Source organism: Cololabis saira, chromosome 22 (assembly GCF_033807715.1).
Source record: "Cololabis saira isolate AMF1-May2022 chromosome 22, fColSai1.1, whole genome shotgun sequence".
Lineage (NCBI taxonomy): Eukaryota > Metazoa > Chordata > Actinopteri > Beloniformes > Belonidae > Cololabis > Cololabis saira.
Window position 1 is genome coordinate 1,059,620 of NC_084608.1, and position 12,649 is coordinate 1,072,268.

A 12,649-nucleotide genomic window follows, 5' to 3' on the forward strand; every position below is an offset into this window, starting at 1 on the left:
GGAAAAGAGAAGGGGAATGACATGAAGTAATGGTCTGGCCAGCGGGAATCTAACCGGGGACCTGCTGCTTAAGGCCCCACAACTACCCGGTGCTACTGGAAGGAAGATGCATGTGGCAATTTCTCACCTGCAACCGGTTTGAGATGATCTTTAACATGAAGCATGCCCACCCAGTCACTGAAAAGGTGTGGGGATTAAAGATTACATTTTTGCAGAGCAATTGTTGAAATTTTGATTATTTGTTTAGCTGTTGCTGCTGTTTTTCAAAAATATGTTGAAAGTAATGCATACTGTATTGTACAGTAAAAAGGAAAAAAAAGAAAGAATTGTGTTGCACACATGAAGCAAGCCCACTCACATCACTGAAAAGATGTGGGGATTAAAGGTGTCATTTTTGTAGAGCAAATGTTCAGATTTTGGCTCCTGTTTTTATTGTTGTTGTTTCAATCTCTGTGAGCTGGTCAGGTTGAAAATCTATTTTTACAGAGATGGACAGTTTTTTCGCACATATGTTCAATGTATGAAAAAAATAAATAGCAGTCGCATTTGAATGCAAAAGATGTGTGTGTCTGTGTTGGAGTCGGGGGGGGGGGGGGGGGGGCTTGAAAATTCTGTTACGTACAAAAGGGGGGCCTGGCAAAAAAAGTTTGGGAACCACTGCCGTATGGAAATTGCTCTTCTGTCTGTGCACCCCTACCTCTTTTAAGCTCCATTTATCCTTTGTCTTGTGAATGTTATGTGAGCATTCAAAAGCAGCACTAATTGTTTAACTGGGCAGCTATGTGTTGACTAGACTGAGGAAGTAGACTTGCCCTGACAAATATGCAAGAATAAATCATATTTATTGAGGTGCAGTGTGCTGTTTGAGTGTGAGATGAGCTTTCAAAGCAGTGGCGTCACTATACTAAAAAATAAAAAGAATTATATATATATGTATTAATAAAATAAATATATGATATATTAAAATATATATGATATATATTATATATTAAAAATGCATATATATATATATATATATATATATATATATATATATATATATATATATATATATGCCTTGGGTTTTTACCAACATGGTATTAACCATTAATATATATGCAGACAAGTTAGAAAGTAAAAAAAAAAGTATTTCTGAGCCTGTATACTACAACAGTTTAATACAATCCTGTAATGATGGCTTTTAGTTTTGATGTCCACCCCAATAATTGAAGTGGCCCCCTCTGGCCCCCCCTAGGAAGCACCCCTGTTTCAGAGTGAGCAGAAGCAACCAGTAGCTGGGCATACACTGTGCGATATTTTAAATCGTTTGAGACTGCCCCATCAATATATATATATATATATATATATATATATATATATATATATATATATATATATATATATATATATATATATAAAATAAAATATGTATATATATATATATATATATATATATATTAAAAAAATCCCAAAATATCTGTACCGTTTCTGATTGGGCGGGCACTGCGCATCATTTTTAGACACAACAAAGAACGCATACAGCAAAAGTTGTGTCTCGGCGGAGGGACCCGGCGTCCCAGCAAAATGAGAAGAGAAAAAAGAGTTGTTCCGAACAGCAGACAGCGCACACACTAAAGGCTGATTTATGGTTCCGAGTTACACCAACGCAGAGCCTACGGCGTAGGGTACGCGGCGACCCGCACCGTACGTGGAAATGCGGTCGTTTTTTGCTATTAAAACATGATTTGTAATGTGAATTTGCAACACTTAAACTACAAATAATAGTTTTTTGACGTGACATCAGATATTGCGCATGCTCTCTGCGAAAGGATGAGGCAAATCGAGTCGTAGCTGCTTCAACTGTGCGACTCCTTCACGAGGAGCGACCAGGATTTCAAACACGCTTGATTTTCTTGCGACCTCACGATTTGTGATCGGGAGCTCGTTGTGAGGTGTTAATCTCTCGTCGTTACCCCATGTACACTGCATGAGCAACGATTGGGTCAAAATCGGGCCCGATCAAAAAAAAGTTGCACGACTGGAAAATCGGCTCAAAACGAGCCGTTAATCGCACAGTGTATGCCCGGCCCGACAGCCTTGACATCAGCTGTGTCTCCTGGCTGTTTCAGATCTGCAGTAGTAGCTATATAGTCAGATACATATGCTGAAATAAATGACAGCATTTCACTATCGAAACAGCACAAAGCAGCTGTCTGTACCTTCTAGTCGGCCCATGGGTTTTGTGAACATGGTATTTGAACGCATCTATTGCACTATTTAATTAGTACACTGTTTTTTTTTGTTTTTTTTTTATTTAACCTTTATTTAACCAGGAGAGAGTCTCGTTGAGATTAATAATCTCTTTTACAAGAGAGTCCTGGCCAAGACAGGCAGCAACATGGTTACAAAAACAAATAACATAAGAACAATTAAAACAGTTTTAACAAAACAGTAAACAGATCGCAAAAATAGTCAAAATCAACAACAATCAAAGCACCTACAGCTAAATGTACTTGCTTCCAAGTCTTTCAGGAGAACTTTAAAAGCATCAAGTGAGACCAGATCTCTTAATTTTAAAATTTTCTGCAACTCATTCCATGCATAAGGAGCAGCATAGCTGAAGGCCCTACTACCTAGTTTAGTGCGGACCCTAGGTACAGACAATAAAAATATAAGTCCTGGGAGCGAAGGTTATGACTCCCAGTGCTTTTTTGAAAAACATAATTTCCTAAGTAGAGTGGAAGTAGGCCAAGTAGGTTTAATGAGGTCAACTCAGTTTTTTGGAAAACTCTACTACTTTGCCCATTTACAGTGTTTTTTTTACGCATTTTCATTCTTGTTACTACTGCGGGAGACAGCTCATCATTGGAATACAGTCCACTCTTGTTCCTCCCAGCTCGGTCACGAGGGAGCGGTTCCTCCCGTCTGACGCTTCCGCGTCTCAGCTGCAGCTGCTGTCAAGCTCGCAGCGGCACCGACACCAGCCCGGAAGTGCGCTTATGTTTACATCAAATAAAAGTATTTTTACCACATCTTTACCACATCTTTACCACATTACAATTAAGAAAAAAAAGAAGCTTCATTTAATTCTAAAACTACTGTAATTTATTACTACAGCCACTATTCTGATTATCTTAGCAATAGCTTGAATTGAAATGTTATATAAATCACTACACACTCTTTTTTAAACTAATCAAGTTGTCAGTTAGGTCAAAAAGCCTATTGTCACTTTTTTGTTGTATGGCCTATTTAGCGCAACCCTCCAACATAAAATGCATCATACCAACTGAAATTAGAGCTCTGCTATGACTTAATGTGGCCTCTATAGTAGGAATGCCACTCTAAACAATATGATAACATTCAATGTAAAAGGAAATCTTACAGAAATCCTGCAGACACCTCTACAGACTTAGGATCAGGGTATTTCATTTGTGTAATTCATGATGTCAACTTCATGTTATAAATATCAATCATTTTTAGATGACAAATGTATTATTGGATTAGCCATTGCAAACCAAACGCTTGTACAATATTGCTTTTATTTTGAAAAGCGGAGGAGGAAGTTGCTGTTGTCGGTAGCTTTGGACTCCTGCTGCAAAGAAGTGCTGCAAGTTTAGCAGGTTTACTATTGAGTTACTTCATTTCAAAAGTTGGGAGTGAAATGAGTGAACAGACAGAACCTGCGGAAATCTCGGAGCAAATGTTGGATTTAGACGAGGACGAAGACCTGGAGGTTTTCAGTAAGGTAAAGACAAATGAGGCGAAAGTCTGGACGCGACGCGTTTAACAGCTGCGCTGTTTGGTCATAACTGCTTTAACTGCTTTAACTGCGATATCTGCCGACGTTTAAGTCAAACAAAAGTTCGGTTTTCTTCCAAAAGTGAAGAGTGTAAGTTCTTCTGTATTGTCCGTCTTGAAGTTAAAGAAGGAAGCAACTCTAGTACTGATTAATGGGTCCGAACTCCTGTAGTTTTTAGTTGAAATACTAACGATATTCAAACTCAAATCTTTGTAGAAATTAAAATGTAGTTCATGTCTGCAGTTCTTATTATATATTTTTATATTTGATACGTTTTCTGCCCATTTATTTTAATTTTATTGTTGTTACGAATGCCTTTCAGTTCGATTTACTTCAACGAACAAATTCAACACTTAAATCTGTAAATTAGATTTTTTTTACACTGCTTTCAAGAACATAAATTGCAAGTTACAATAAGTAGTTGAATTGTAGTAGTTGTTATTCGTTGCTTATTTTAAGGTTGCATTAATCCTTTCGTGTCGTTACCTCCAGAGGAGTGTAAAGTACTTGAAAAAAGTAACTAAGTAAAAGTAGAAATACCATAACTGAAAAAGACTTTGGTAAAGGTTAAAGTCACCCATAAGAAAATTATTTGAGTAAAAGTCTTAAAGTAGCTCACATTAAATGTACTTAAGTATCAAAAGTATCTTGTGAAAAAATATACTCAAGTATCAAAAGTAAAAGTACAAGTATTTTATAGTACGCATGAAAAGAAGCAACACAACCAAAAATGATCCTTCCCTTTGTAGCAACCCAAGATTTTGAAGGAACAGGCTTGGAGTGTTTCCAGACGGGTGTACTTTATTTGAAGATTTGTGCATAGCACCAAAGACGTCGAACACCGTGAAAACTGTGACACAAAATGACACAGGTAAATTAGCCCACAACAGGCACACTCTATAAACAACAACTGCATATTAGCAGGCAATACAAATGACAGAATATATGAAATACTATACAAATCAATACAATATACAAATGAATCGTACCTCGCTCCGCTGATCAAGGGTGCTAAGGGGAATCCTTGGAAAGCTGCCACCAATACTGTTGCAAAAAGCTAGTTAGCCATGAACTTTGCTGGCTTCACAAACAAAAAACAGTCTTCTTTTAAATTAAAATTGCAGATAATTCTATCTCCAAAAACGTCACAAAAAGGCACACAATAACACTGTTAACCAAAAAATGAGTGGGGTGAAACAAAATTAAACACTCATTAACAGTGGAGAGAAGATGTTAAAGATAAATTATTATAAGCTTTCTTTCTTGCTTCTATCTTTTTCGAGGTGTCGTCTTTCTCTGAGCTTGACTTGAAGCGTGCACGCGGGAGTTACAAGGCACGGGAAATTTAAAGCGACAGTGCTCAATTAACACAACTCACGGCCACTTACACTCCCACCACTCATGTTATACAGAATGAAGACATGGATCTTCCTGACTGAATAGGTATACATGAGTCTTATGCCTACGTGATTTGCAGGTAAGTACTTCACGCAAGATTTAAGGTATAGGCTACCAAACTTATCATTCACTCTCAAGGAGGAGAACTAGTTTCTGAATGGGCCTTTCTAAGATCAAAGGTTTAGTTGAATGGTTTTGTTTTCCTAATGTCTTGTCTCCTACTAACACTCTAACACGACGCACAAGTCCATCACTCTCTTCTGTGGTTCCAACCACTCGACCAAGATGCCATTGGTTTCTTGGGGTGTCTTCCTTTATGATGACCAGGTCATCCACCTTAAGGTTGCGTCGAGTCGAGTGCCACTTCTGCCGTGTGGAAATGTTCATGAGATACTCTCTTTTCCATCGGCTCCAGAACTGTTCGACCAAGTATTGGACTCTTCGCCACCTTTTTGTTGCATAGACATCCTCCTTTTCAAACTTCCCAGGGGGTGGGAGGGCAATCTTGGACTTCATCATTAGGAAATGGTTTGGCGTTAGAGGTTCGAGTGAGGTAGGATCGTTCACTCCGTTGACAGTTAACGGACGGCTGTTCACAATGGCCATGGCTTCATAGAACAGAGTTCTTAGGGATGAATCATCAAGTCTGCCTGAGCACTGGCTAAGTGTGGCATTCAGGACGTTGCGAACAGTACGGATCTGGCGCTCCCAGACGCCGCCAGCGTGACTTGCGGAGGGAGCGTTGAAGACGAACTCGCATTGCTTTTCTGCGAAGAAGCTCTCGAGTGTCTCAGCATCATGTTGTTTCAGTGCTTTCTTGAACTCGTTACTGGCTCCCACGAAATTGGTTCCTTGATCGCAATGGAGTTGGCGAACGGCTCCACGGAGGCTGATGAAGCATCTTAGGGCGTTAATAAAAGCATCCGTGGACAAATCCTCAAGCATCTCGAGGTGCACAGCTCGCGAGGAGAAGCAGGTGAAGATTAAGCCATATCGCTTTTGCTCTTTACGGGCTTTCTTGGTGATGAATGGACCGAAGCAATCAATGCCACAGTAGGTGAAGGGAGCAGAGGCTTCTGTGCGCTCCTTCGGAAGCTCAGCCATGCGCTGTTCTTCTGATGGCCGTCGAAGTCTTCTGCATCTCACACAGCCGTGAATCAACTTAGCAACTGATTTGCTTCCACCGAGGACCCAAAACCCATTGGCTCGAAGTTCTGTTACAGTTTGACTTCGACCTTGGTGACAGATCTTGTCATGGTAATGAGTCAGGATCAACTTGGTGATGTGTCCTTCTTTGGGTAGAATCACGGGATGCTTGACTTGTAGACATAGGGACGACTGCTTCAGTCTTCCGCCGACGCGAAGTATTCCCTCCTCTAGGATGGGATCCAGGCGAAACAGAGTACTTGAGTTTGGAAGACTTTCTCCCTTCTGAAGTGTCTTCATTTCTTGGGAGAACGCTTCTTCTTGTACGAGCTGGATCACTACTACAGCTGCTGTCTCACGTTCTTCCAGAGTCACAGGATCACTGGGACATTTTTGCTTGGACTTCAGTCTCTTGATTTTCGCGATGACATTCAGGAGTTTTGACCAGGAGGAGAATCGACTCAGGTTGGTAAGTATGTTTGGTTGGGGAGGTTCAACTTTGGTTGCAAACGCCTGCATTGACTTGACTTCAGGATCACCGACGAGCAATTCTGGTTGGAGGTCAGACGGTGCATGTATTTCCGATTTCCACAGGAATTCTGGACCCGTTAACCAGTTCGTTGAGGAGATTTCTGTTGCGAGGAGGCCTCTTGAGGCGTGGTCAGCTGGGTTTTTGGTTGTGTCTATGTAGTGCCATTGGCTGGGGCTTGTGTATTCTCTGATCATTTGGACACGATTGGCAACAAAAACATGAAACCGTCTTGCTTCATTACTGATGTAAGCTAGGACCACTTGGGAGTCAGTCCAGAAAAACTCTCCATCAATCTTCATCTCAAGCTCGTTTCTTAGCATGACACTTGATCTCGCAGCGACCACCGCTGCTGAGAGTTCGAGTCTTGGAATGCTGGTAAGTTTTGTGGGTGCAACTCTGGCTTTTGCCATCACGAGACTGCAGTAGACTTTGCCATCTTCATTCTTGCTTCTCAGATATGAACAGGAGCCATAACCCTGGTTGCTTGCGTCCGAAAAGTGATGGAGTTCCCTCCTAACAGTTTTACCAAAGTCTCGTGGTTGGTAACATCTTGGTATGGAAACTTCCTTCAGCCTTTGGAGACCCTCTTTCCATTTCTCCCACCGTGGGCTTAAGTCTTCAGGAAGTGGGTCATCCCATGCGATGCCTCTGCGACAGAGCTCCTGAAGTATGCATTTTCCCGTTAGGATGAATGGTGCCACAAATCCAACTGGATCGTACAGGGAAGCGATGACTGATAGGATCCCGCGGCGCGTGGAGGATTTCATCTGTAGGTTGACATCAAAGTTGAAGTTGTCATTTTCGAGTGACCATTGAATTCCGAGCGCACGTTCTGCTGGTGCAGCATGTAGATCGACGTTGAGGGGTTCGGATGTCACTGCTCTTTCTGTTGCGTCCACAGAGTCCAGAACCTTTCTGTCATTAGAATTGAACTTGTGGAGACGCAGACCTCCTCTCTTGCACAACTCTTGTGCATCAGCGATCAGCTCTTTGGCTTCTTCTACGGTTGGGACGCTGATGAGCCCATCGTCAACGTAGAAGTTCTTTTTGATGAAGGCTGATGCTGTTGGATAATCATCTTCGTGTTGGTGAGCCAGGTACTTTAGGCCGAAGTTGGCACATCCAGGAGACGAAGCGGCACCAAATAGGTGGACAGCCATGCGATACTCTTGAGGCTCCTTTTCCAAGTCTCCACCCTCCCACCAGAGAAACCGTAAGTAGTCCCGTAGTTCAGGTGACACATAAAACTGATGAAACATTTTCTCGATGTCACAGATGATGGCTACGGGTTCCTTCCTGAAGCGACAGAGTACTCCGAGGAGGGGATTGATCAGGTCAGGTCCCGTGAGCAACATGTCATTCAATGAGACTCCACGAAACTTTGCTGAACAGTCGAAGACGACCCTTAGCTTCTCTGGCTTCTTGGGGTGGAACACACCATGGTGTGGTATGTACCATTCAGTCTGCTTTTCTCCTGTTTCAAGGGCTCGCTCTGCATCACCTTTCTTGAGCATTTCCTCCATGAAGGAATTGTACTGATCATAATACTGCTTGTTATTTTTTAGCTTTTTCTTCAGGTACTGCAGTCGGATTTCTGCCAACTTCTTATTGTTTGGCAGAGGAGGAGGATCTGTGCTCTTGAAGGGGAGGGGCATTTCGTAGTGTCCATCTTCCCTTTGAATAATGTTGTCACTCAGCAGCTGGATGAAGCGAACATCATCTTGTGACACATACTTGTCTTTGTCTGCATACTTCCTCTCGTTAAAGTCCGACTCCAACATCTTCAACACGTCAATGGCTGACGGTGCTGGCATCTCTTTTACTGCAACTCGATGGACGAAACTCTGGTTTCCCTGGCGATCCAGGTGTGGGTTTGATGATCCGACAATGCTCCAGCCGAGTTCAGTTCTCTGAGCGAATGGATCGTTTCCACTCCCTGTGACGACCTCTAAGGGTGCTAATGCCAACGGGCAGTTGCTTCCAATCAACAGTCCCACTTCGCAGTCTTTCAGTGGTGGAAGTTTCTTTGCGAGGTGCTTGAGATGAGGCCACTGCAAAGCTGTCTTTGAAGTCGGAATGTAGGATCTGTCGACCGGGATGAAGTCACGGGTGTACGCTTGACGCAGCTGGATTTGTTTATCAGACTGTAGTCCTCGGACTTGTAGACCAGCAACACTTTTGCTCGATATTACAGTATCAACAGCTGTCATGGTACTAAGCTTCAGCTGTACTGCTTTGGTCTTTACGTTTAGCTCTTCAAGTAGGTCGTCCAAGATGAATGTCGAGTCGCTCTGTGTGTCCAGAAGCGCATACGTTAGAATTTCTTTCTGGGGCTCTGTTGCAGATGATATGAAAACAGGAACAATGCTTGATGTGGCAGAGGTGCGTTGCATAATTGCATTAGACGTGATCTTGATTTCCTCCTGCATACTGCTGCCGCCTGTGGAAGTGGGCTTTTTCTCTGGTGCTTCCGCAGGCCGGTTGTTTCTCTCTTCATGGAGGCAGGTCGGATGACGTCGGTTACACGTGCCACAAGTATGTCGTTTTTTGCAGTCCTTGCTGCTGTGTCCCTTTCTCAGGCATCCGAAACAGAGGTTATTTTCACGTATGAAGCCCTTTTTGTCTTCCATCGATTTCGCTGCAAAGATGGGACATTTTGCAACGCCGTGCGTTTCATCTTTGCAGGTTAGACAAGGTGGCCTTGGTCTGAGGTTTGACGTTTCCTTTACCTCTTCAGTGGAGTTGTTCCTTTCAGTGTTTGTATGAAGCGCTCGAGCTCTCTTGGGTTGTCTGTCGTCCGTCGATTTTATCAGAAATGGGGAGGTGATTGGATTACAGGCAATCCTCGCTTCTGTTTGGATGAATGCGGTGAAGTATGAGAAGCTTGGGTATTCTCCGGATTCATCTAGACTGTGTGTGATGACTCTGCTCCATTTCCGGACAATCCAGTCTGGAAGTTTTTTCAGCAGCTTATGGTTCTCTTCACAGTCGTCCAGGATGTTCAATCCTTTCACATGAGGCATTGTTTCAACGCATCCTTGCAGGAAATCAGCAAACTCCCTGAGTGCAGCAGGATCACTTGTACTGACTTTGGGCCATTTCGATAGCTTGTCCCTGATAGCCTTCTGCACGATGAAGGGGTGTCCATATCGCTCTTCGAGGACCTTCAAAGCTCCCTGATAGGCTTCTTCTGAATTTCTGTAGAAAAATCCCTCTACAGCTTTGCGTGCATCTCCACTCAGATAGTTTTTTAAATAAAACATTTTCTCGTGAGCTGGTAGAGGCTGGCGGTCTATCACTGCCATGAAAGACATCTTCCAGTCTATATACTTCAGGGGCTCACCTGAGAACTTTGGTGGCTCGGGGGCAGGCAGACGATTTATACTGAGTGAAGCTATGAGTGCTTGGGTTAGGCTATCTTTCTCTTGAGATATTGGCGCAGAAGTATGCGTTTGTGGACGCTGGAACATTTTAGCTGGAGAAGGCTGGTACGTTTTTGCTGGTGTTCGAGGGGGCTCGAAGGGTTTTGAGTGTGGGTTCAGCTGGCTTTTGAGTTCAGTTTGATAATCAGTCCCTTTGACCCAGTCTTTGTTATCATTTTCAACGCTTTGGTATACTTTTACTCTAGCCGCTGCTATCCTCACTTCTGTTTTTGCCTGTAGTACTTCTAGCCTTTTCTTTTCTTCAAGCATCTCCAACTCTGCTCTTTTGAGAGCCTCTTCCTGAGCCTGGATCTCGTACACTGCTTTAGCCCTTTCTTCTTTCGCTGCTAGTTCAGCTTCTGCGTCTACGTGTTTGCTTGAGGTTCTTGAGTGGTCAGACTCTCTGGACACTGAGAGTACAGTATCTGTATCCGTTTCTCCGAAGACAGACCCATACTCATTTTTGTTTAGCACTAACCTCACTCTTGCCTTCTCGAGGTTATCGTTAAATGGATTCTCTACAGTTTCTAGCCTCTTCTGTACCATTTCACAGACCTCTTCAGTTATTGCAATAGAGACGTCCATCCTGGAGACTATGTCTGGGGTGGCTAGATGATTACGCTGAATGTGCTCGTAGCATTCACTAATTACATTGTAATTAGTTTGGATTTCTTCTTTGTAATTTTCTAGTTCTTCTTGAGAACAGAATGATTTTAGAGCTGTTCTGACCCGCCTTGCAGTCTCTTTCCAGGAGTCATAAGCCTTTATAAAGTCTTTTTTGTGTTTTATGGCCTTCTTGTCATGTAACTCTTGACCCTTCTCTGTAAAGGTTTTAACACGTGTAGGCCTATTTGACTCGTCCTGTTGTGTGCTATCAATTTGTTCTTCCTGTTGTGTGTTATCCATTTCCTCACCACTAAGTGACATTTTGTTGAAGTTTTTTGTAGCTGTTTGATTGTACTAAATTATACTTGTTTATAACTCAGCAAACTCTTAATATCAAACGAGCACTAAATGATTACATTCAACATACATAGGTTAACACACAAACAGTTACTCTACAGATGATTCACACTAGCAGGTTCAGTGGTTCAATCATGTGAAATGAAATTACCCTTTTTTATCCTTAATAATGCAATTTCAGATTTAGAATTAAATCAAATCATCAAAACATGAGCAATACATTGCTTATATGAAGGTAACCACAGTCCAATAAATTAATGTACTGTATTTCAAGTCCAAACAGTCCAAACAGTCTATTATTGTCCATTAAACTACATGGACTGATCTTGCCTGAGTGTTGCTCGAAGAATGAATTCTGATGACCAGTAGATGGCGGTGTTCTACCAGGAAAGGGAGGACTTTCACCACTCCACACGCGACGAGTTTTCACTGTAGCAACCCAAGATTTTGAAGGAACAGGCTTGGAGTGTTTCCAGACGGGTGTACTTTATTTGAAGATTTGTGCATAGCACCAAAGACGTCGAACACCGTGAAAACTGTGACACAAAATGACACAGGTAAATTAGCCCACAACAGGCACACTCTATAAACAACAACTGCATATTAGCAGGCAATACAAATGACAGAATATATGAAATACTATACAAATCAATACAATATACAAATGAATCGTACCTCGCTCCGCTGATCAAGGGTGCTAAGGGGAATCCTTGGAAAGCTGCCACCAATACTGTTGCAAAAAGCTAGTTAGCCATGAACTTTGCTGGCTTCACAAACAAAAAACAGTCTTCTTTTAAATTAAAATTGCAGATAATTCTATCTCCAAAAACGTCACAAAAAGGCACACAATAACACTGTTAACCAAAAAATGAGTGGGGTGAAACAAAATTAAACACTCATTAACAGTGGAGAGAAGATGTTAAAGATAAATTATTATAAGCTTTCTTTCTTGCTTCTATCTTTTTCGAGGTGTCGTCTTTCTCTGAGCTTGACTTGAAGCGTGCACGCGGGAGTTACAAGGCACGGGAAATTTAAAGCGACAGTGCTCAATTAACACAACTCACGGCCACTTACACCCTTGTTTTTTTCATTTTACTTTCAGGTGAATGAAATGTGGTGTAGAATACAACACCAACATCTTTCTTGCAAAATATAATTATTTGATTATTTTAATTTGTAACGAGTAATGAGGTGTCTTAAGTAACGAAGTAAAAGTATATATTTTTTATTTTATTTTTTATTTTATTTTTGAATTATCCGTTTCATAATTTTACGACGAAAAAATGCACGTTTTTTTGTCATTGCGTAATTTTTTCCCCATACACGCATATCCTTATAATCTAGCCACAGATAAATTGCTGGGGGGGGGGGTTAATCAGAAATGTTACCCTTATGACAGAAAAAGACTCC

General features: G+C 41.8%; 1 protein-coding gene across 2 annotated transcripts in view; it reads left to right on the forward strand.

Annotated features, from left to right (window-relative positions):
* Positions 1-3,557: 3,557 nt before the first annotated feature.
* Positions 3,558-12,649, forward strand: part of snx7 (sorting nexin 7) — a 92,379-nt gene continuing 83,287 nt past the window's right edge. For both annotated transcript variants that reach the window (XM_061713672.1, XM_061713673.1), the window contains exon 1: positions 3,558-3,724. In XM_061713672.1, the coding sequence (XP_061569656.1) occupies positions 3,641-3,724 (84 nt within the window). In that variant the 5' untranslated portion in view covers positions 3,558-3,640. The remainder of the gene's footprint in view (positions 3,725-12,649) is intronic.